The sequence below is a fragment of the Balaenoptera ricei genome, chromosome 16, assembly GCF_028023285.1.
Source record: "Balaenoptera ricei isolate mBalRic1 chromosome 16, mBalRic1.hap2, whole genome shotgun sequence".
NCBI lineage: Eukaryota > Metazoa > Chordata > Mammalia > Artiodactyla > Balaenopteridae > Balaenoptera > Balaenoptera ricei.
The window spans coordinates 14,066,380-14,091,657 of record NC_082654.1 but is presented as its reverse complement, the minus strand read 5'-3'; the positions used below and the strand labels follow the sequence as shown (position 1 = coordinate 14,091,657).

The following is a 25,278-nucleotide window of genomic DNA, read 5'->3' as shown; positions in this document are numbered from 1 at the left end:
GAGTTTTGGCTTGGGCTTTGAAGGATGTTCAGGATTGGATTGGCATAAAGGCAACCTCCTTTTCATTTTCCCAGTCACTGCCGCGGTTTTGGCCATCCTTATTCTCACCTAGTCTCCCCCTCTATCAAGTCCATCCCGCATAGTGCTGCCAGAGCAATGTTCCTAGTCCCAAATCTGACCATCATTCTTTTGCTCAGAAACTTCCTGTGGTTCCCCCTTGCATGCTGAGTAAGATCAAACACGCTCCAGTGTGTGACTCACAGTGCTCGCCCCATACCTCGGTAACAGGCTCCACTCCCCTGCCCCTCCCCCACCGCTCCTCCGCACAGGCGCACTGACTTTCCCCTACAGCGTGAAGTTTCCCAATTCCCTCCCCTTCACTTATCCTATTCCCTCTACCTGAAGTACCTGCCCTCAGTTTCTCCCTCTTGTCTGCCTGTTGAAATACTACACGACCACCAGTGTCCAGCTCAAATGCCATTTCTTCTATGCTTCTCTTACATATTAGAGAAATTCAGGGATGGGAAAGATCCCTGCGGGCAACAGCAATATTATTTACTATTGCATAAAACTTATAATTGAGAGTTTGAGAATTTAATGACATAGTGTATACAAATGTGCCCAAGGTTGTGTCTGACATTTATGAATTTATACAAGATTTAATTTATGGAATACTAAATATGCCAGGCATTGTGGTATGTGATACAGTGATAAACAAGACAAAGTCACTCCTTCAAGGTACATCCTAAGCATTTTTTTAAAAGTTAGTTCCATTCTCCTCCTAACACAATATGTGGTACACTGTAGGTGCTCATTGCTTGTTGAATTGAACTCACAAGGTATAAGCTAGATCGTATTTTTCTTCTCCCGATTCTATCTAACTTCATTTAGGTACTTACTCTGTAACATACAAACCATCATCCTTCAAATGCATGGATAGCTTGAACATTGGCTTTTGCTTTAGTTCTGCTGGCCACCACCTTGGTGCTGGCACATTGCTGATGGGCGTTAATGACCTGTTATGTAGGTTGAGGTCATTGGAATTTGAAGTGAAAGATAAGAGGCCTGGTCTGCTAAATGAAAATGAAGAGTGAATACTGTCTGGTGATAAAGGGGGTGAGGAGGGTGGGCCTTCACTCGCCCCTCTTCCTTCTCTCCCAGCTTCCGCCCCTCTGCGTAGGGACACGGTACTGAATCTTTTTACTCAGGCTCCTGAGTGGACTTTCTCCCTCAGCTTCATTCTCTTTCTTCTGTCTCTTTCTTGGATCACTTCCAAATGACTTCTGCTCTTCCACATCAATGAAACTGCTGTTACTAAGGTTCTAACAATCCTCTTTGAACATGTAGTTCTACGCATGATCTGATGGTAAGTGAAATACAGCCTCTGCGTAAGTCTTCACCATTAAAATATCCAGTGCCTTGTTGGGAGGAATGAAAATAGACACACTTAAGGTTTTTTAGGTTTGAATGCATCACAGTATTCTAGAGACCAATTGACTTCGGTATCTTGGACAGAAGGATAGGTTAGGCCCCACTAAAGAGTGACACGAGACCTTTAAATAAAGACATGTTTGTGAGTTTCTGCTGAGAGTTCAAAAAGCAAACTGCCCCACGTACCAGAAGCTAAATCCAAATCTCTGAACGTTCCCGCAGAGCTGCTAGACTAATTCCAGAATGAGGAGGACATTCAAGGAGAGGTTTAGTAGAAACTAGAGTAAATGTGAATGACCTTTTAAAGATTAATTAGATGTGGTATTGTGATTTTTGGTTTTTTTGTGTGTGTTGAAGGCAAACTGCTTTTCTAAACTTGCAAAGCCTCCCACCATATGCAAAGTCGTGGGGAAAAATGTGCTGGATGGACTAGGGCTTCCAACACTGCAAGTGGAAATATTCTGCACCGTTCAAAATTTTCCCAAGGTAGGAGGCAGCTTAAATGTGTTTTTCACTATGTCCTGGCTCCACTGAATTTATTAGCATGTATTGTCTAAATTGTGGAAAATTAACATTTTGAAATTCAGTGTGTGCAAAATACACACACTATTTGTAGGTAATTATGAACACAAAGCATGAATCATACAGTCTTCCATGATGGTTTATTAGGTTACGTGTACTATTGGTACAGACATGACTTGCTAACCTGAAGATGATCCAAGATGAAGAAAGGAAATGGGGCAAAAATAGTTTAAAAAACTCTAACATTATTAATGTCATGAGTTCTATAAATCTGCAGATAGGCTTATAGATTCATATGTTTATATGTAGATTTATAGATATATAGACCGATCTACATAAAGAAAAATTCATTGTCATAAATAAAAATAATTATGATTAAATTTGTCTCCTTTTAGCTATTTTTTAGAGAGGTAGTGATAAAAATGAAGTTCAATGTAGGGTTTTTAGAAGGATATTTTAACAAGGTAATAATTTTAAACGTTCCTTCAAGTTGGGTTCCATCGTGTTTCAATAGCTATAAAAATATCTCAAAGAAAATTATAGATTCTCATTTTCTCTTTGAAATTGGTGATAAAAGATCATGTACCTTAAGAGCTGGATACATTCAATTTCCTATTTCCTATGAAAGGTAGGGAAAATGTAGAACACGTTTATATTGTTTTCAGAATATATGTTCTGTGGTGATCTCAACTCACTTCGAAGTCCACGAGAACGCTTTACCCGAGCTAGTTGAAGCAGAGGAATTAGAAAGGTCGGATGCCGTCAGCACTGCGGTGCAGTGGGTCAACGAAACCATCACCGAGGAGCTTCAGGGCTTAGCTCCTTCTAACCAGGCTGAGGTGGATCAGGTGCTCAGGTAAATTTCGCACTTTGAAATGTAAGTGTCCAGTATAACTATGTACCTTTTTTCTTTCCATTTCACCTGCCAATGAAATGGGTCTGTCACATCTACAATCAGGAAGTCAATTAAGAAGCATATGCTAAAGCAGCAAAATTTAGCATAAAATGTTGTTTTTCTTCTGAAAACCCTGTTATTAAAATTTTACTTTGTAAGCCTACATAAGGCCTTTTGGCCTCTTTTGTGCATAGAGCTTTCCTAGGATTCAGTGAAAAGTTTCTCAGGAAAAGGATTAAGAATCCAGACGTCCTCCTTTCCCCCTTCCCACCTCCTCACATGCCCCCCTCATCCATGAGCCTCTCTTATCCTTTTATATACCCCAGTGGGTGATGCTTATGTTCTGACCTCCAGACACAACCAAGTCTTCCAGGTCTTGCCCATAGGTTGACTCTAAAATGTGAAAACCAAGGAACTGTTTACTAGGGCTATGTGAGCACTGTTCAATGCCTAACCAAGTGTGGGTTAGCATTACTTTTCCTTTTGTGGGGGTCCAATGCCACAACCCTATTGGCCAAAGAAGGGTCAACTGGATTCTCTTTCTCTAAGCTTCATCACTTGCTTAATTGTGCATAACTTCGCATTTTAGTTTGCCTCAGAGTTGGATCATGACCTTATAAAAAACTTGTTTGAATAGTTTTTGGTTGTCTTACAGTTTTTGAATGCTATTCCACTTAGTCCTTTGTGTGTGTGTGTTATTTGCTTTTTTTTTTTTAGGCAATCTTTTTTTTTTGAATTTTTGAATTTTATTTATTTTTTTATACAGCAGGTTCTTATTAGTTATCTATTTTATACATATTAGTGTATACATGTCAATCCCAATCTCCCAATTCATCACACCACCCGCCCCCCGCTACTTTCCCCCCTTGGTGTCCATACGTTTGTTCTCTACATCTGTGTCTCTATTTCTGCCCTGCAAACCGGTTCATCTGTACCATTTTTCTAGGGTGTTATTTGCTATTAACACATACTTATTTTCTCCCAAGCTCTCAGTCATACCTTCTATTCTGTTACATTCCTTTTTTCCTGGAGTTTTCCCTCCCAAATCTCCCATCATGACTGGTTCCTCTTTAGGCCTACTACAGAGATGCCATAAGACATCCCTTCATTGTTCTCCTGTTTCCTGGATCCCATATCATCCTCTTTCTTAAATTGCTGGATTTCAACCTTTAAAAGTAAGGATGAGAAAAGGGTATTTGGGATGTACATTTTTTGAGTTCTTACATGTGTGGAAATGTCAGTACTTTCCCTTTGTGGTTTACAGTTTAGCTGAGTATAGAATTCTCATTTGAAATCAATTTCTCTCAGTACTTTAAAGGCACTGCACCATTGGCATCTGATGCAAATCTGATTCCCATGTCTTTTTTTTGGGGGGGGGGGCTTATTATTGTTTTGTCTGTGGAAGCTTTTAGCCTCTTTTTATTCCGGGAGCTGATATTTTACGTAGATGAACCTAAGCTGGATTTCCCAACAGTTTTCTTAACTGTCCATTTTAAGCACCCACCTCAAAAAAATAAAAAAGAAAGAAAAGAGAAAGAAAGAAAGAAAAGGAAGTCCTGCACATAGTGCTATATATTTCACTGTCTATTCTTGCCTCATTTTTAGTCTGATGGTCATTTATTCAAAAAGAAAATCCAATAGCCCTTAATCAAATTATATCTTCAAATTTTACTTTAAAAAATAACAAACAGGGCTCAGATAATTTTAAAAATGAGCACCTAAAATCTTTAAACATTTATTTCCAGGCCAAAATGATTTTCAGTTCTTGAACATAGTTTTATAACAGCATCATTTTTAAGCCTTGGAAATTGAAGCTGATTTGTTCTTAGGTAGCTTAAAAAGCAGAGTTAACTATTGAAACATTTTGGGGTCAGCACTAAAACATGACCAAAATTACGAGTGATATTTCTCAATATCTCATTGTAAAGCCATACTTTCTTACCATTAAGGACATTCTTTGAAAGTAAAGTACAAGAAGATAAAGAGAGAAAAGAATTGGAAAAGAGCCTGGAAGACTCCACAGTGCCTACACCTTCACCTCTAACACCACCACTGCCTCCTCCACCTCCAGCCAAAAAAAAAGGACAAAAGCAAGGTCGGTGGCTTATCATCCTGCAGAACCATTAGTAACAAACGTGGAGGAAGAAAGGCTGAAACTTGGACTGCCTTTCCAAGTTCAAATCTCTCTGCTGCAGACCTAGGTTGGAGTCCCACCAGGTACCATCCATCCTCCACGCCACTTCCTTGCTTAAAGCTACTGTGTGAGGTGGGCACGGTTTCCCCCCACCCCACCATCCATTTTTATTTGTAAGAAAAAATATTTCTTACCCAGAGATAAACACTTAGTAAACAGAGTGCACTGAACAGTGGCAATGCCCAAGGCAGGGAAGGGGAGGGTGGCATGGAGACCTTTAACTGCTCCTCAAAAAGCCACTCCATATTTTAAAGATTAATGATATCCTTTGATATGGATGACCAACATTTCCTCAGTCATAGGTAATATATTAATGAAACTTCTCTTTGGAAGACCTTGCTATTTTAAGACAAATAATCTTAAAGTTATCGTGGCCCTTTGTTCCATGCCTTCCAACATATGGCTAACCTCAGCTCCTCCAGTATGTTAATTCTGGAGCTGCTGCTAGAGCTGTTGTAACAGTGATTTGTGTGTCTGTCCAACTACAACGTGCTCCTGGAGGACATGAGTCATGCCTCATTCAATTTAGCACTGCCAGCGCCTAGCACAATGCCAGGAACAAACTAAACACCAGATAAGTGTGGGTTCCATTAAATAAGAAAGCACAAGAAGCAGGGACCAAAGAGATCGTGAAGCCAAGGTCTCTTATTTCATAGATTTAGATACTGAGGCCCAGAGAGGGGAGGAGAGTTGCCCAAGGCAGAAGAATCCTGTTAGACCAATCTTCTCCTGGAGGGTGGGGATGACCACTACTGAATCATAGTTAGAAACTGCCAATAGGTGTTCATTTGGTGGTTTCTTTTGACTGATAGAACTTGGAAAGTAAGAAGGGAAGAAGTAGGAGGGGAAAGTAATTTGCTAAACATTTAATATGTACTGGGTGCTCACACATCTTATTCCACTTGTTTTACCTACCTGACTCAGGTCAGTAGCTGTGGGGAAGGAGAGGACAGGAGGAAAACTAGAGATTTATTACGGACACTGTGGTACCTGATCAGACGGGGTGGCTGAGAATATATGAGAGTGAAAGATGGGTGAGGATTCTGGGTGGATGGTTAGATCTGGACAGAAGTCCTCATAGAAAATGGCATCCGTTTGGGGTGGGCAAGCAAGATAAGTAGTTAGATATTCACATGAGATATTCAACACGAAGCTGGGTATGCAAGAGCGATGGTGGAACATAGGAAAACAAAGGGTTTGGAATTCAAAGACTGTCCAAATCCTCTCTCTATTCACTTTCTGTTAGGTATTGGGCAAGTCTTTGAACCTAAGCCCCCGTTTAGGTGAGATAACAATATCTGTCCCACATGACTGTTGAAGGATTTAATACTGAATGTTCTAAAATTTCTTAGGCAAAATCCATGGCTAAGGATTATTTGAGCATTAGGGAGTAGTAAGTGACATCAGACAGAAACTTCTCAGGGGTTGAAGTGGTGAATATTTTCTTGCCAGCCTCAGCTTTCAACCTTTCTTTATGCTGGGCCTTCACATCTATAAGTAAAGCATTAAAAAAAATATATAGTTTTATCATAGTCAAACTTTCTAGAAAGCAATCTTTTATCAATACTTTTTTCTTCAGGGAGGAAGGATACTCTTACAGAAAAACCAATTGTACCCCCAGAACCTGTTGAACCCATACTCTGTGGCAGCATGGCCATAGGAGCTGTGTCACTGGCTGTTGCCAAAACCAGTGCCGTGCTGGGCAATAATCCTCTATACTTAAATATTGCTCTGCTGAAGCACCACCAGGTTAGTACCCATTACATTCCTTTACAAGGACCCATGAGTATCTCAAGATGAATGAACCATGTTTCTCATTTCCCCTTACTTTTCCCCTTTTTCAGGATCAGCCAGCAAAGCTAACTATACCTCTCCTGATGGTATCTCTGGTCAGCTGTGGGAAGTCATCACCTGGCAAGCTGAATTTAATGAAAGAAGTGATTTGTATACCCCATCCTGGATTAACAGCTAAACAAGTACCTTACATTATCTCAAACTACCTTTTCTTAAAAAACAAAAAACCTTCATCATCAATGAGTTTTTAGTGTATGTTCCTAAGGCTTATGACACCAAGGGAATAGGAATTAAATATAAAATGAGAAAAAAAAATTCAGGAAATTAGGGAAGTGGGACGAAAACAAGACCTCAAACGAAAGGGAACCAAATTTAGACCACCTTGGATCTCCAGCTCATCACAACAGTGACTCATGCTAGTGGCTGACAGAGAAGCCACGGGCGAGTGACTTTGCAGGCCTTGATAGTGCTGGAAGGATATTCTTTGGGGCAACTGAGATTTTTTAATTTACTAGTCTGTGCACTATGGCTGCAACAAGAGGAAGGTGGCACTTTCATAGCAGCCTTTCTGTTAAGTAGGAACTGCAGGGCCTAGCAGATTGCCTGGCACGTAAGATAGGTTTAGTGCATGTTTATGGAATATGGAATGAAGGAATCCTAAGTGGCATCTTTACTACTCAGAGGTTTGTTAGTGTCTCATTGTTCTTCAGTGGCATGAATGAGTCAATATGCCTTTTTAAATCTTCATGAATTATTCTACCAATTAGGCATTCGGGAGAACTAAACGTTTGTGTCCTACCGTGGATGTTTACAGGAAAAGTACAGGAAGCTCCATCCCATCTGGTAGTATATTGACTGATATTTTATCTAAGCTAGTGACAATCATTTTTTTAAATCTCAAGGTAATTTCTTTATGATAAAGAATTCTTTTTTAGGGAGAATAGTCAATACCCACTTCTATCAATTTTGGAAGACTAGGATTTATATCTGGCTCACCATCTGTCAGATCATGTTCAGATCCTGGCGCCAGGATCTTTCCTTCAGTTAATATCTGCTATTTGGGTACCAGAGCATTTGGCATGCCATTCTTCATCTGTCTCCATATGCAGATCCCACCATCATCAGAATACATTTTTCTACTTTCTAAGTGACAGTGGATTTATACTAATTCAAACATTATCATGCAGAATCCCTTGATGACCTGTGACATATATTGCAAGAAGGTTGGTCAGGAGACCATGAAAGAGAATGAAGTTAACTTGATCCAACCAACTGAATTAATCAGTTCTGAACAATGAAGGGAGGATAATGAGGAAGAAAAACCTCTCATTCATTTTCAACCAAATAAAAATTGAGGGCTGAAGATTAACATTTAATCTTCTGATTTTGTAGACCATATGTAATTCACTAACCAGAATGCATTATCAGGGACCCTACAGATTTTCTGAGTTAGAAATAGCCGTGTGTGGTATAAGTTTTTATGTTTAAAATTCTAGACTGCAGTTGTGGAAGATCATGTTTATTCTACTTACAGGGTGTGGACATGCTTCTGGAAATTCAGAAACACATTAACAAAACAATTGAAATGGTATGTAAAGAGAATCTATGGTATCTAATAACTGATGCTTATATACCTTCTAGTAACCAAATTATAGTTCATTATGCAACAGAATCAATATTGTTGTTACAGATATGACACATTCCCTCATTGGCTATGGGTCCAGTTTCTAATGGAACTTAACAATCTTGTTTTGATTTCTGAGGCAGCTGGCCCTACGCTAAGATCATCCCTTTGGATTTGCAAAGAAAGAAAGGATCTGGCCCCTAGGATTAGTGAGAGGCAGTTTGGTATAATGGTTAAGGCACAATCACTTGTGCCTGCTTAGAATCCTGGTGTTGGGCAAACAAGCACCCTTGGCTGAGCAGCCCTTGAGGGGGAAAGTCACAAAGGCAGTATGAGGGGCAGCTGTATGAGTCACCGGGTTGTTCCATCATATTCTAACTGGGGTAATGCACAATGATGTGGCAGGGCTGAGGGACCCAATCCTTGTCTTTTATTTTGGAATAATACTGCATTTATAGAGAAGTTGCAGAGATAGTGCAGAGAGTTCCCAAATACCCCTCACCCAGTTTCCCCCAAGGTTAACAGGATACATTACCATAGCGTATTTGTCAAAACTAAGAAATCAACATGCTACATTACTAATAACTAAACTCCAGACTTAATTTGAATTTCACTAGTTTTTCCACTAATGTCCTTCCTCTGTTCTAGGATCCGATCCAGGACCCAATATTTATTTAGTGTGAGGCTTTTAAGCTACATGATTAGGAAGCACTAGCTCCTTCCCCAGCAGGATGGGGGCCGAGATATAATCTCAGTGCGACATAAACAAACTTTGGCTCCAGTGCTATCTTGCCAGCACAGAATATGTGATGGGGGAGGGTGGTGGGGGCCCAAGCCCTACAGTTGATCAGAATTGCTTTAAGCACCAGCCTGGAGCCAGTTTCCGGGGTGCTTTTCAGGAGGACAACTGTTTTATGGGTGACCAGCCTGCAGAGACTCAGACTTGGACAAGTTAACCCTGACCTCGTATTTTGCTTTGCCCCTTACTAGCTGTGTGACCTTGCGCCAATTATATAACCTCTCTGCCTCAGCCTCGTCGTCTATAAAATGGGTGTGATACATTGTGAAGAGTAAACGAGCTGAATATATGCGATGTGCTCAGAGCAGGAGCGGACACAGCAGTGAACAATACACAGTGGTGGTGGTTATCAGAGCAGGTGGAAGAAGTCCAGCTTAGAATATTAGGGAATTCAGGATCTCTGAGCTCTCTGCAATCGTCCTGACTTCCAGATTTTTAATTATACAATTTTAAATATACAATTGATTTTTAATCATACAAGTAGCTCATGAATGTTCCTGTGAAAATTCAAACACTGGTAGAGCTAGTCCCCCGTCCCCCCCGTACTAACTCCGCCTCCCTGGACCCCACAGCCACTACTACCCTCAGTTCCAGTCCCATCTCTAGAGGGACTCTAGACCGCTGTTAAAAATTTAGTGTGGTCTTCTAGCCTTTCTTTTGTATTTAGACACACAGACACACAGACACCACACATACAAATATAGTGTTTTGTGTTTAAAATCATATAAAATTCTGCACAAATCACTCTACAGGTTGCTTTATTTCTTTGCCCTTTTTATTTGTGTTCATCTTTTACTGATATCTAGGAATTCTTTCTACAGTAAAGGCTTCAATCCTTTCTACGTGTTATACGTATTTTCCTCTATCATGTTGCCTGCCTTTTAACTGTATTTTATGCAGTCATAGGGATTTTTTTTCTTTTCAAATTTTGACATAGTAAAATGTATCAATATGTTCTATTAAGGCAGTGGTTCTTTTTTTTTTTTAACATCTTTATTGGAGTATAATTGCTTTACAATGGTGTGTTAGTTTCTGCTTTATAACAAAGTGAATCAGTTATATATATACATATGTTCCCATATCTCTTCCCTCTTGTGTCTCCCTCCCTCCCACCCTCCCTATCCCACCCCTCTAGGTGATCACAAAGCACCTAGCTGATCTCCCTGTGCTATGCGGCTGCTTCCCACTAGCTATCTATTTTACATTTGGTAGTGTATATATGTCCATGCCACTCTCTCACCCTGTCACATCTTACCCCTCCCCCTCCCCATATCCTCAAGTCCATTCTCTAGTAGGTCTGTGTCTTTATTCCCGTCTTGCCACTAGGTTCTTCATGACCTTTTTTTTTTTTCCTTAGATTCCATATATATGTGTTAGCATACTGTATTTGTTTTTCTCTTTCTGACTTACTTCACTCTGTATGACAGACTCTAACTCCATCCACCTCACTACAAATACCTCCATTTTGTTTCTTTTTATGGCTGAGTAATATTCCATTGTATATATGTGCCACATCTTCTTTATCCATTCATCCGATGATGGACAATTAGGTTGCTTCCATGTCCTGGCTATTGTAAATAGAGCTGCAATGAACATTTTGGTACATGACTCTTTTTGAATTATGGTTTTCTCAGGGTATATGCCCAGTAGTGGGATTGCTGGGTCGTATGGTAGTTCTATTTTTAGTATTTTAAGGAACCTCCATACTGTTCTCCATAGTGGCTGTATCAATTTACATTCCCACCAACAGTGCAAGAGGGTTCCCTTTTCTCCACACCCTCTCCAGCATTTATTGTTTCTAGATTTTTTGATGATGGCCATTCTGACCGGTGTGAGATGATATCTCATTGTAGTTTTGATTTGCATTTCTCTAATGATTAATGATGTTGAGCATTCTTTCATGTGTCTGTTGGCAATCTGTATATCTTCTTTGGAGAAATGTCTATTTAGGTCTTCTGCCCATTTTTGGATTGGGTTGTTCGTTTTTTTGTTATTGAGCTGCATGAGCTGCTTGTAAATCTTGGAGATTAATCCTTTGTCAGTTGCTTCATTTGCAAATATTTTCTCCCATTCTGAGGGTTGTCTTTTGGTCTTGTTTATGGTTTCCTTTGCTGTGCAAAAGCTTTTAAGTTTCATTAGGTCCCATTTGTTTATTTGTGTTTTTATTTCCATTTCTCTAGGAGTTGGGTCAAAAAGAATCTTGCTGTGATTTATGTCATAGAGTGTTCTGCCTATGCTTTCCTCTAAGAGTTTGATAGTGTCTGGCCTTACATTTAGGTCTTTAATCCATTTTGAGTTTATTTTTGTGTATGGTGTTAGGGAGTGTTCTAATTTCATACTTTTCCATGTACCTGTCCAGTTTTCCCAGCACCATTTATTGAAGAGGCTGTCTTTTCTCCACTGTATATGCTTGCCTCCTTTATCAAAGATAAGGTGACCATATGTGCGTGGGTTTATCTCTGGGCTTTCTGTCCTGTTCCATTGATCTATGTTTCTGTTTTTGTGCCAGTACCAAACTGTCTTGATTACTGTAGATTTGTAATATAGTCTGAAGTCAGGGAGCCTGATTCCTCCAGCTCCATTTTTCGTTCTCAAGATTGCTTTGGCTATTCGGGGTCTTTTGTGTTTCCATATAAATTGTGAAATTTTTTGTTCTAGTTCTGTGAAAAATGCCTGTGGTAGTTTGATAGGGATTGCATTGAATCTGTAGATTGCTTTGGGTAGTATAGTCATTTTCACAGTGTTGATTCTTCCAATCCAAGAACATGGTATATCTCTCCATCTATTTGTATCATCTTTAATTTCTTTCATCAGTGTCTTATAATTTTCTGCATACAGGTCTTTTGTCTCCTTAGGTAGGTTTATTCCTAGATATTTTATTCTTTTTGTTGCAATGGTAAACGGGAGTGTTTTCTTAATTTCACTTTCAGATTTTTCATCATTAGTGTATAGGAATGCAAAAGATTTCTGGGCATTAAATTTGTATCCTGCTACTTTACCAAATTCTTTGATTAGCTGAAGTAGTTTTCTGGTAGCATCTTTAGGATTCTCTATGTATAGTATCATGTCATCAAGGCAATGGTTCTTAATGGGGACTGCTTTTGCCAAGGGACGATGCCCAGAGACGTTCTGGGTTGTCCCAGCTTGGAGGGTGGGGCTCTCCTGGCATCTAGAAAGCTGAGATCAGGGATGCTGCTACACATTCCTACAATGTATGAGGCAGCCCTCCATAGCAAAGGATTATCCAGACAAAGTATCAAGAGTGCCAAGGTTGAAAAGCTCTGCTTCAAGGCTTTTGCTCTTGGCTCAGCTCTGGGCCCAGAGGGTTCAGCAGTCCCACATGCCCCTGAGGTATCAGCTTTTTCTGAGTCCCCTTGCCTGACTCTTCTACAAGAGCAAAGGATGTCCCCTTGCTCTGCACTCGACATCACACCCCCTTCCTCCCTGGTTGTTACCTGCATCGCACGTGTCTGCCTCACTAGACCGTGGCTCCCAAGGCAGTGCCTGTGTATCTCGTTCACCACTGTATCTCTCCTGCCTGGCACATCAATTTGCTTCCTATGTTATTTTTACCAGGGATAGAAACTTCAGCTGACTCCATAGTGAAAAGATGCAGGATAACTTCTGTATTTGCATATACTGGAGAGTGTGTGAACCACGTTGATTCTTGACAGACATGCCCCAGCTTATACAGCCAATGAATGCTGGGCATTAAAGTGCATCCTTTAACAGGTTAAATCCTTGTTACAGTATGCCATCAATACCCCAAACTGTGGAAGCTTCTCTTTGGTAATTATCTTTGCTTTTAATGTCAGATGACATTACACACACCAGATTCACCAGATTTAATGACCATGGGCTGCTTCCAAAAGTCAAACCCATCCTGCCAGAGAAGGTGTTTGTACTGTGAGAATATTTAAAACAATATGTTGGGCCTTTAAAAGCAAATGCCACAACGTGGTTATTCCTTAAGGACAAGGAGGGGGCTTAACATCCTCCTGTAAAAAAAAGAGTTCCTGCACACAACAGGAGTCAGGACATGATGAGTGAATAATTACTTATATAAGTAGAAATGCATGAACATGTATATCCATGCCTCATACATGTGATTGGAGGCAGAATGTAAGGATGAACTAAAGGGAACATGTGCCTGATTTTGAGAAACAGTTTGAGGTTTATGAAATTAAAGAGTGGCTGGCATCATCCCTGTGTGTGTATGTGTGTGTGTGTGTGTGTGTGTGTGTGTGCGTGTGACTTGCAGTGTGACTGGCTCAACCCCAGAGCAGTGGGCAGGCCAGAGGCCCTGAAGCTCTGCTTGCTGCCACACACGTGTCTGAAAATCCCGAGTGATATGTCTTTATCTTCTGTCTCACAGTCCCCTCCTCCAAAACCAGAGACAAAAAAAGGTCATAATGGAGGCAAAAGAGGTCAAGTAAGTAAATGTATTTGTTTACCATGCTTCTGTATGACAGTTCATTTCTATGTTCCCTGCCCCTTTCCCTCTCCCATAGTCTTTTTGCTCCAGGACTGGGCCTAACACAAATGGAAATCACACGGTGATACCGCTTCAAGGGGACTAAACCAGGCAATCCCCAGAGCTGGAATATCATTCTGCCCCCGCCTCTCTGGCAACAGGCTGCCAGGCCATCATGCTTGAAGTTGTCTGGCCAAGTGAAATCTCAGAGGGCTTGGAGAGGCTCTTATGACTAATAGGATTACATGGGAAACCCTCTAGGTGAAGTGCTGGGGAAGATGAATCTCTCTGAATACTAGCTCAAAGGCATATAGAATGTTTTGGCTTTTAATTTTAATACTACCAAAGAAAGAAAGAAAAGGCACAAAAAGATAGCAATTCCTTCATCTGGTTCCCCAAAAGCACTGAGGCACCATTTCAGATGGACCATTGCCAGAGCTCAGATTTTGCCAGGAGGGTCAGGCAAACAAGCCTGGTGAAAATGGGCTGCAGAGCCTCAGGAGACCAGCTGAACTTGATCAGTCCATCACTTTGGTGACTGTGGGTGCTCTGATAGATACACCTATTATATGCCTGACTTTCAGCAATATAGTTAGAACAACCAACGAGAACCCCGAAGATAATGCAAATGGATGAGGGTTGCTCACATGTGTGATATTTGCTCTGATAACCCTGCAATCACTACCTGGATGTCAGGGACTTCAGGGTCTGTTGAAGTCATCAGCAAGAAGGACTAGGAAAGGAAGGAGGGGACTTGGTGGAGATAAAAAATTAAGTTCCTCCTTAAACTTGGGAGAGAGAAGAGAAATGTGTGAACAGATACAGCAGTAAGTAAAATCCTTGACAGGTGTGTATACTAGAATTGGACCTTCCAAGAGAGGCAGGGGCTGGTGAACAAGTAGCAAATCTCAGCTCTGTTCCCTTCATTCCAGCATGATGTATTCTGAGAAACTTAGACCAAGATCAGCCCTTCCTGAGATCAGCTTTACTACTCCCCCCGCCCCCCCCCCCACCATTAGAAACAGGATAGATGGTAGATTCTAGAGAGGCAGCCACACCAGAATTGGAGGCATGGACTCTAGCTCAACCACCTGGATTAAAATCTGTTCCAAGTTACTCAACTGTCTCTTAAATAGGGATCATAATGGTACCTGCTTCACGGGATTGATGTAAGGAGTAAATGTATTTACTTTATGTAAAGTGTTTAGAATGGTACCTGGCATTTAGTAAGCACCAAATAAGTGATGCCTTCATAGATTTGAAGACTCCGTAATGAAACTCCTTAACTGACACACAAAAATTTCCCCAACTATTCCTTTGCCAAATAAAAGGTTCCTCTCACTGACATTAAAAATGTTGGATGGTTCTTATAATTAACTAGTACTACCATCAGTAAAAATGGGATATTTATACCTACTTTCATGTTTGCTCTTGAGACTGGTACACACACACTCCTTAGTGATACTGCTTCAACTTAGGTTAAAATTGCATAGTGACAATTTATGATGACGGCACATCAAGGCTGACCTTTCAATCGAAGCATATGGCTGCCTTTCCCCTGAGGTCGTTTGGGTCCTCAGGTCTTCTTCCACTGCAATGCAACCTCAGTGCTGCATCCTTTTAGCTGAAGTCTTCAATCCCTTTTAAAATAAAACCTTTCCTGAAGGAGAGTTAAATTTTTAAGTTATAACAGTTATAGTCTTCTAAAGGAAAATGGAACATAGGAAAGAGCAGGTTTGGAGGAAGAAGGCCATTAGGGACGGGCAGGACAGACATTTACAGGGACAGCCTGTAGAGTCACCAACCTGGTGGTTATGGCTCAGGTGAGCCCGTGTACAATGATAGAGCCAATAAAGAGATAATAACATGGGCAACTAAAGAGAGCAAAGTGTGTTCCTAGGTCAAACTTGAAAACCACGGGAGTAAGAAAATTATTCCCAGATACTGCAGGACAATCATCTGCCCGAAAATATGCAGAGATGAGTGGGAACTAGGGGCAGGATTAATCGAGAATCAGAGGACCTCGTGTTTGGAGAGCTGTGTCTGGTTACAAACTGCCAACCACTGGAAGCCCCAAGAACCTTAATGTGCTATATTTACGTGCATGATTTTCTTGATCCTGAAGCAGCAGATCACTGGCAAGATGTCCCATCTTGGCTGTTTAACCATTAATTATGACACCATAGAGCAGCCACTGCTCCTAATACAAGGAATCTGTGCGAACCTGGGGCTAGAAATGGGAACGAATCTCCATCTAGCCATCAACTGTGCTGCACATGAACTGATGGACTATGTAAGTTTCCACTCCAGAACATTTACTTTTTGTTGTGGTCTCCTTGTTTTTAAATTAGAACTCAAAAGAAGAGCCTATCTGTACGTATTTCCAAAGAAATCCTATTTTTTAAGTTAGTATCATGGGAGGGGTCCAAATATACTGGAGTTGAGAAAGGCAAGTTAGCTAATGACCAGACAATAACATAACCATATAACTTTAAAAATTAACAGAAATGTCACAATAATTATATATAGAAATTCTGTAATAAAAATGACTAAAATGGATTGCTTACATTGAAATCATGAGAACTACTGAAAAATAATTTAACAAACTGGCATGTTCTGCGGAGTACATTCATTTGGTTGGTGAATGCTGAATTGGTCAAGCATAAAAAGTGGGTCAGTTGTAACTATGACTTGATAAGCCCTTCGAGACGTGGTTCTGCGAGTTTCTGCTGGTGATTCACTTTTTTTTTTTGAATTTTTGAATTTTATTTTATTTTATTTTTTATACAACAGGTTCTTATCAGTTACCTATTTTGTACATATTAGTGTATACATGTCAATCCCAATCTCCTAATTCATCACACCACCACCACCCCCGCCACTTTCCCCCCTTGGTGTCCATACGTTTGTTCTCTACATCTGTGTCTCTATTTCTGCCTTGCAAACTGGTTCATCTGTACCATTTTTCTAGATTCGACATATATGTGTTAATATACGATATTTGTTTTTCTCTTTCTGACTTACTTCATTCTGTATGACAGTCTCTACCTCCATCCACGTTCTGCAAATGACCCAATTTCATTGCTTTTTATGGCTGAGTAATATTCCATTGTATGTATGTACCACATCTTCTTTATCCATTCCTCTGTCGATGGGCATTTAGGTTGCTTCCATGACCTGGCTATTGTAAATAGTGCTGCAGTGAACATTGGGGTGCATGTGTCTTTTTGAATTATGGTTTTCTCTGGGTATATGCCCAGTAGTGGGATTGCTGGGTCATATGGTAATTCTATTTTTAGTTTTTTAAGGAACCTCCATACTGTTCTCCATAGTGGCTGTATCAATTTACATTCCCACCAACAGTGCAAGAGGGTTCCCTTTTCTCCACACCCTCTCCAGCATTTGTTGTTTGTAGATTTTCTGATGACGCCCATTCTAACTGGTGTGAGGTGATACCTCATTGTAGTTTTGATTTACATTTCTCTAATAATTAGTGATGTTGAGCAGCTTTTCATGTGCTTCTTGGCCATCTGTAGGTCTTCTTTGGAAAAATGTCTATTTAGGTCTTCTGCCCATTTTTGGATTGGATTGTTTGTTTTTTTAATATTGAGCTGTATGAGGTGTTTATATATTTTGGAGATTAATCCTTTGTCTGTTGATTTGTTTGCAAATATTTTCTCCCATTCTGCGTGTTGTCTTTTCGTCATGTTTGTAGTTGCCTTTGCTTTGCAAAAGTTTTTAAGTTTCATTAGGTCCCATTTGTTTATTTTTGTTTTTATTTCCATTACTCTAGGAGGTGGATCAAAGAAGATCTTGCTGTGATTTATGTCAAAGAGTGTTCTTCCTATGTTTTCCTCTAAGAGTTTTATAGTGTCCAGTCTTACATTTAGGTCTCTAATCCATTTTGAGTTATTTTTGCTAATGGTGTTAGGGAGTGTTCTAATTTCATTCTTTTCCATGTAGCTGTCCAGTTTTCCCAGCACCACTTATTGAAGAGACTGTCTTTTCTCCATTGTATATCCTTGCCTCCTTTGTCATAGATTAGTTGACCATAGGTGTGTGGGTTTATCTCTGGGCTTTCTATCCTGTTCCATTGATCTATATTTCTGTTTTTGTGCCAGTACCATGCTGTCTTGATTACTGTAGCTTTGTAGTATAGTCTGAAGTCAGGGAGTCTGATTCCTCCAGCTCCGTTTTTTTCCCCTCAAGACCACTTTGGCTATTCAGGCTCTTTTGTGTCTCCATACAGATTTTAAGATTTTTTTGTTCTAGTTCTGTAAAAAAAACGACATTAGTAATTTGATAGGGATTGCATTGAATCTGTAGATTGCTTTGGGTAGTATAGTCATTTTCACAATATTGATTCTTCCAATCCAAGAACATGGTATATCTCTCCATCTGTTTGTATCATCTTTAATTTCTTTCATCAGTGTCTTATAGTTTTCTGTATACAGGTCTTTTGTCTCCCTAGGTAGGTTTATTCCTAGGTATTTTATTATTTTTGTTGCAATGGTAAGTGGGAGTGTTTCCTTAATTTCTCTTTCTGATTTTTGTTGTTAGTGTATAGGAATGCAAGAGATTTCTGTGCATTAATTTTGTATCCTGCAACTTTACCAAAGTCATTGATTAGCTCTAGTAGTTTTCTGGTGGCCTCTTTATGATTCTCTATGTACAGTATCATGTCATCTGCAAACAGTGACAGTTTTACTTCTTCTTCTCCAATTTGTATTCCTTTTATTTCTTTTTCTTCTCTGATTGTCATGGCTAGGACTTCCAAAGCTATGTTGAATAATAGTGGCTAGAGTGGACATCCTTGTCTTGTTCCTGATCTTAGAGGAAATGCTTTCAGTTTTCCACCATTGAGAATGATGTTTGCTGTGGGTTTGTCGTATATGGCCTTTATTATGTTGAGGTAGGTTCCCTCTATGCCCACTTTCTGGAGAGTTTTTATCATAAATGGGTGTTGAATTTTGTCAAAAGCTTTTTCTGCATCTATTGAGATGATCATATGGTTTTTCTCCTTCAATATGTTAATATGGTGTATCACATTGATTGATTTGCGTATATTGAAGAATCCTTGTATCCCTAGGATAAACCCCACTTGATCATGGTGTATGATCCTTTTAATGTGTTGTTGGATTCTGTTTGCTAGTATTTTGTTGAGGATTTTTGCATCTATATTCATCAGTGATATTGGTCTGTAATTTTCTTTTTTTGTAGTATCTCTGTCTGGTTTTGGTATCAGGGTGATGGTGGCCTCATAAATCAGTTTGGGAGTGTTCCTTGCTCTGCAATTTTTTGGAAGAGTGTGAGAAGGATGGGTGTTAGCTCTTCTCTAAATGTTTGATAGAATTCACCCGTGAAGCCATCTGGTCCTGGACTTTTGTTTGTTGGAAGATTTTTAATCACATTTTCAATTTCAGTGCTTGTGATTGGTCTGTTCATATTTTCTATTTCTTCCTGGTTCAGTCTTGGAAGGTTATACCTTTCGAAGAATTCGTCCATTTTTTCCAGGTTGTCCATTTTATTGGCATAGAGTTGCTTGCAGTAGTCTCTTAGGATGCTTTGTATTTCTGTGATGTCTGTTGTAACTTCTCCTTTTTCACTTCTAATTTTATTGATTTGAGTCCTCTCCCTCTTTTTTCTTGATGAGTCTGGCTAATGGTTTATCAATTTTATCTTCTTAAAGAACCAGCTTTTAGTTTTATTGATCTTTGCTATTGTTTTCTTTGTTTCTGTTTCATTACTTCTGCTCTGATCTTTATGATTTCTTTCCTTCTGGTAACTTTGGGTTTTGTTTGTTCTTCTTTCTCTAGTTCCTTTAGGTGTAAGGTTAGATTGTTTATTTGAGATTTTTCTTGTTTCTTGAGGTAGGCTTGTATAGCTATAAACTTCCCTCTTAGAACTGCTTTTGCTGCATCCCATAGGTTTTGGATCATCGTGTTTTCATTGTCATTTGTCTCTAGGTATTTTTTGATTTCCTCTTTGATTTCTTCACTGATCTCTTTGTTATTTAGTAACGTACTGTTTAGCCTCCATGTGTTTGTGTTTTTTACATTTATTTCCCTGTAATTGATTTCTAATCTCATAGCACTGTGGTCAGAAAAGATGCTTGATATGATTTTAGTTTTCTTAAATTTACTGATGCTTGTGACCCAAGATGTGATCTATCCTGGAGAATGTTCTGTGTGCACTTGAGAAGAAAGTGTTTTCTGCTTTTTTTGGATGGACTGTCCTAAAAATATCAATGAAATCTATCTGGTCTGTTTTGTCATTTAAAGCTTCTGTTTCCTTATTTATTTTCTGTTTGGATGATCTGTCCATTGGTGTAAGTGAGGTGTTAAAGTCCCCCACTATTATTGTGTTTCTGTCGATTTGCTCTTTTATAGCTGTTAGCAGTTGCCTTATGTACTGAGGTACTCCTATGTTGGGTGCATATATATTTGTAATTGTTATATCTTCTTCTTGGATTGATCCCTTGATCGTTATGTAGTGTCCTTCCTTGTCTCTTGTAACATTCTTTATTTTACAGTCTATTTTATCTGATATGAGTATTGCTGCTCCAGCTTTCTTTTGATTTCCATTTGCATGGAATATCTTTTTCCATCCCCTCACTTTCAGTCTGTATGTGTCCCTAGGTCTGAAGTGGGTCTCTTGTAGACAGCATATAGATGGGTCTTGTTTTTGTATCCATTCTGTGAGCCTGTGTCTTTTGGTTGGAGCATTTAATCCATTCACGTTTAAGGTAATTATTGATATGTATGTTCCTATGACCATTTTCTTAATTGTTTTGGGTTTGTTTTTGTAGGTCCTTTTCTTCTCTTGTGTTTCCCACTTAGAGAAGTTCCTTTAGCATTTAGTGTAGAGCTGGTTTGGTGGTGCTGAAGTCTCTTAGCTTTTGCTTGTCTGTAAAGCTTTTGATTTCTCCATTGAATCTGAATGAGATCCTTGCTGGATAGAGTAATCTTGGTTGTAGGTTCTTCCCTTTCATCACTTTAAATATGTCATGCCACTCCCTTCTGGCTTGTAGAGTTTCTGCTGAGAATTCAGCTGTTAACCTTATGGGAGTTCCCTTGTATGTTATTTGTCGTTTTTCTCTTGTTGCTTTCAATAATTTTTCTTTGTCTTTAATTTTTGCCAATTTGATTACTATGTGTCTCAGCATGTTTCTCCTTGGGTTTATCCTGCCTGGGACTCTCTGTGCTTCCTGGACTTGGGTGGCTATTTCCTTTCCCATGTTAGGGAAGTTTTCAACTATAATCTCTTCAAATATTTTCTCGGGTCCTTTCTCTCTCTCCTCCTTCTGGGACCCCTATAATGCAAATGTTGTTGCTTTTAATGTTGTCCCAGAGGTCTCTCAGGCTGTCTTCATTTCTTTTCATTCTTTTTTCTTTATTCTGTTCCACAGCAGTGAATTCCACCATTCTGTCTTCCAGGTCACTTATCCATTCTTCTGCCTCAGTTATTCTGCTATTGATTCCTTCTAGTGTATTTTTCATTTCAGTTATTGTATTGTTCATCTCTGTTTGTTCTTTAATTCTTTGTTAAATTTGTCAAATTCTTTGATCCTCTCTTTAGGTCTTTGATAAACATTTCCTGCATCCTCTCGATCTTTGCCTCCATTCTTTTTCCGAGGTCCTGGATCATCTTCACTATCATTATTCTGAATTCTTTTTCTGGAAGGTTGCCTATCTCCACTTCATTTAGTTGTGTTTCTGGGGTTTTATCTTGTTCCTTCATCTTGTACATAGCCCTCTGCCTTTTCATCTTGTCTATCTTTCTGTGAATGTGGTTTTTGTTCTACAGGCTGCAGGATTGTAGTTCTTCTTGCTTCTGCTGTCTGCCCTCTCTCACTTTTTAAATATAAAAGTATTTCCAAGTTATTGAAGTTTTTGGAGAATAATTAATAATACTAATTAACATCAAATTCAGGGCACATGACCAAATACAATTCCACTTTAATTTGTGATTCTTTTAACTTCAAAGGAAATCTTGAATAGTATATAAGAAACCTAAGTTTCAGCTGACTTCTAAAAGTTACTTTCCTAAAGAAACTAAGCACATAAAGGAATATTTAATGTAATTTCGTATTCGTCACATAATGATTGGTTCCTAGGCATAATAGTAAGAAAAATAATTGCATGTTTTCATCAGCAACGTATACCAAGAACTATGAAAATACTGACTGCTAGTGTTAACTAGAATGGGTATTTATTGCTTATATTCAGTAAAATGTTTAGCTTGGTATCAGATAATTCTTACAATGTTAGTTCAAAATCATTATCATTTCCTCTCTGACAAGATAGGATGGCATACGTTTTGCAGTATAGAAACAGAGCTCTTGCTGCTATATTTTACGTGAAAAGAAGTATAGAATCTTTTCAATGATGGACTTCTTAGGAACCTGCTTAATTCCAATGGAATCCATTCTATTAGCAGCAATAGGAAGGCATTAATAAACCAAAGAGCCATTCTGGTCCGTTCCACCTTCCTCCCAGTACCTAAATATCCCAGGTGCCATCCCTGGACACAGACTTGGACTGGACATAAGGGTGCTGTGTTTGCAGAGACTACACTAGATCCTCCAGCTTCCTTTACTCCTATGCTTAATGACTTGGGGGTGTTCTAGACTTCAATGAACGGGTTGCACTAGAACTCCACTTTCAAAACAATATTGTTACTACTAGAACTTGCATGTTTGCCTCCACATAAGTCTCTTTACATTTCATATTGGTTGTTAGTATCTCAAAAACTTAGCCCCGCTGTCAAATTTTAGAATATTCGCAGAAAAGGAAACAAGCTATTCACTCACTGTGAGCTGAACGATGGTAGTTCTAGTGAGTAGGCAGGTCTGCATTGCTATTCTGTTTATGAATTTATGTTATTGCCCATCTATCCAAGCACTATCTGGCACCACGTTATAAAACTTAAGTAAGAAATTACTCCCCTCCTTCTCTTTACTCGTTTTTTTGTGCAGAAGGCTTCATCTGAAGTCAGTGGGAAGAGATCTATGGGGCATCCAGAGGAATGCTGACTTGATTTTCCCAGGTTGACGTTTAACAGATATTTAAAGTAAAATGCATAGATTTCTCAGGTGAATGTGGCCTGGAAATAATCTGTTTGCAGTCTTTTATATGAAATGAATGAAAATGAATTTGAATCACATCTTTAATGTTTGAAGAATTCATCATTTATTCTTTAATATCTTCCTTATACTTATCAGAGTAAAGGAAAGTATGAAGTGATGATGGGAACCTACAAAAATGCAGCTGAGATGGTTGACCTGTATGTGGAGCTAATCAACAAGTTCCCTTCAATTATTGCATTAATTGATCCTTTCAGGAAGGAGGTAATAGGGTTCAACTTGAATTTTATAATAAAACAGAATAAAATCTTCCTTTTGGATCTGTAGATTTGAAATGTGTTGTAATTAGGGCTGGGGCTGAGTTGCTTTATTTTGGCATTTATGAGAAAAGGCACTTACTAAGCAAATGAATAGCAGAAACACACAGGAGTGTGCCTGTCTACGGAATGAAACACATATCCCCCAGCACTTCAGGAATACCTGTGTATTTACAAGCAGCCTGACTGATGGCAGGTGAGCCCAATGTGCTAGCTGGTGCTTCAATAGGTTAATCACATATCATTTCCAAGTGCTCACGGAAACAGGACTTCAACTAGGCCAAATGTTTTTTAAACCTAAATCCAGTTACTATGCATGCATAGAAGTTACAAAGCCATATTTTTAAAAGGTGTGAGATATTGAGGTTTCTGATTTATTCACACTAATGCCTCTGACGAGGGTTGTTTATGTGCCATAGAACTCTCTCTTCCTAACCCACTTAAACTTCAAAACTTAGGTTTATTTATTTGTTTATTTATTTATTTATGGCTGTGTTGGGTCTTCGTTTCTGTGCGAGGGCTTTCTCTAGTTGTGGCAAGTGGGGGCCACTCTTCATCACGGTGCGCGGGCCCCTCACTATCGCGGCCTCTATTGTTGCGGAGCACAGGCTCCAGACGCGCAGGCTCAGTAGTTGTGGCTCACGGGCCTAGTTGCTCCGCGGCATGTGGGATCTTCCCAGACCAGGGCTCGAACCCGTGTCCCCTGCATTGGCAGGCAGATTCTCAACCACTGCGCCACCAGGGAAGCCCCAAAACTTACGTTCTTGATTTTATGCATTTGAGAACCAGTAGATATAGTGAGCAGGTACCCTCTTTGAGACAACTCACCTATTTAAATTTGAGGGACAAAGAGAGTGCTGGATCTTACTGGAGCCCCAGGCTCTCTCAGTCCCATCTTTCCTTTCACAGCCTGTGCTACAACCCAGCGCTTGTGGAAGATGCTGAGCCTAGTTCTTTAATCTTGCCAGACCTATCTTCTGCTTCTTGTCCCGAGGCTCTGGCCACAACTCTTTTTAATGCGGTAAGATGTACCTATATGGCCTGTTCTAATGGGACAGGTTGAAATCTGGTACAATGGCTGGGAAGACTGTATATATCTATTTAAATAATGAGCATTTCATTTCATTTGGTGGTCTCACCAATAAAAAATAAGGGTGCTGGTAATGAGGGTCTATGTCCCTGCAGGCTCATTTCCTTCAGTTGGCTTTTTACCAGAAATAACACTAAAATCTCCTAACCAACCAGTCTTCAGCAGCATCATGGATAACACAGTGGGTAGGAAGAGCCTGTGTTTGAAGGATATCAGAATTAATGTGGAGAATAGCATTTAATGTGTATTAACATTTTATTCACTAGATCTTCAAGCTCAAATTTAATCACTCTAAGTTTCTGTTCCATGAAGCTTGTTAATTTGTGTGGCTGTGGTACGGGCAACATGAAGCCACAGATGCAAACAAACCAAGCCTCCCACCCCTGTTTTGTGTGTCTCAAAAAGCTGTATAGCTGATTATGTGCTGCATGATTCCTGTCGTTTTGTGATGATGTCCCACACATTGTAATGATCAATTCTTAAATATTTACCCAGGACTCTGAACAGTGGGACAGCACCTACAATGCTCTTGGTTCCAAGTGTTACATAATTGCAGGCACCGCCTCCAAAAGCATCTCTAAACTTCTAGAGGATGGGAACATCGGCATCCTCAGATGCAGCGGGCTGATCGTAAAACACACAAATCAAACTACGATGTCTGACTTGGTGGAAATGACCAATCTTATCGACAGTGAGTAAAAAGTATAGCTCTGAAAGACTCATAATGCACTTAAATATGCAGTATATCAGTTAATAAAAAGCATGGAATAAATCTTGGAAGAAAAAAACACCCCAACCATTTGTGAGTGATTCGGTGCTGGAAAACAAAATGCAGCTTACTACTGATTCACTTCATAATGTTCCAATAACAGCCCTGCCCGGGGGCCCTCCCCTTCAGGGAGGGCTACCGCAAACAGGTGGCTGAGGCCACAGCCCTCTCAGCTTCACACGACAGCACAGTGATTTTTTTTCAATCACTAGCCCACACTGGCTTTTTTTCAACTCCTCAAAAGTTTCAAACTTTTTACAGCCTTGAGGTCTTTGAACATGCTG

The 25,278-nt window shown here is 39.6% G+C and overlaps 1 protein-coding gene across 7 annotated transcripts in view; it reads left to right on the top strand.

Moving 5' to 3' along the window:
• Positions 1 to 25,278, top strand: part of ENO4 (enolase 4) — a 31,959-nt gene that overhangs the window by 1,842 nt on the left and 4,839 nt on the right. The window contains exons 2-11 of one of the 7 annotated variants that reach the window (XM_059901093.1): positions 1,789 to 1,917; positions 2,619 to 2,809; positions 4,798 to 4,943; positions 6,622 to 6,791; positions 6,887 to 7,018; positions 8,371 to 8,424; positions 13,635 to 13,691; positions 15,859 to 16,026; positions 22,957 to 23,082; positions 24,721 to 24,916. In XM_059901093.1, the coding sequence (XP_059757076.1) occupies positions 1,789 to 1,917; positions 2,619 to 2,809; positions 4,798 to 4,943; positions 6,622 to 6,791; positions 6,887 to 7,018; positions 8,371 to 8,424; positions 13,635 to 13,691; positions 15,859 to 16,026; positions 22,957 to 23,082; positions 24,721 to 24,916 (1,369 nt within the window). The remainder of the gene's footprint in view (positions 1 to 1,788; positions 1,918 to 2,618; positions 2,810 to 4,797; positions 4,944 to 6,621; positions 6,792 to 6,886; positions 7,019 to 8,370; positions 8,425 to 13,634; positions 13,692 to 15,858; positions 16,027 to 22,956; positions 23,083 to 24,720; positions 24,917 to 25,278) is intronic. The other 6 variants (XM_059901095.1, XM_059901096.1, XM_059901094.1 and 3 more) reach the window with 6 other exon arrangements.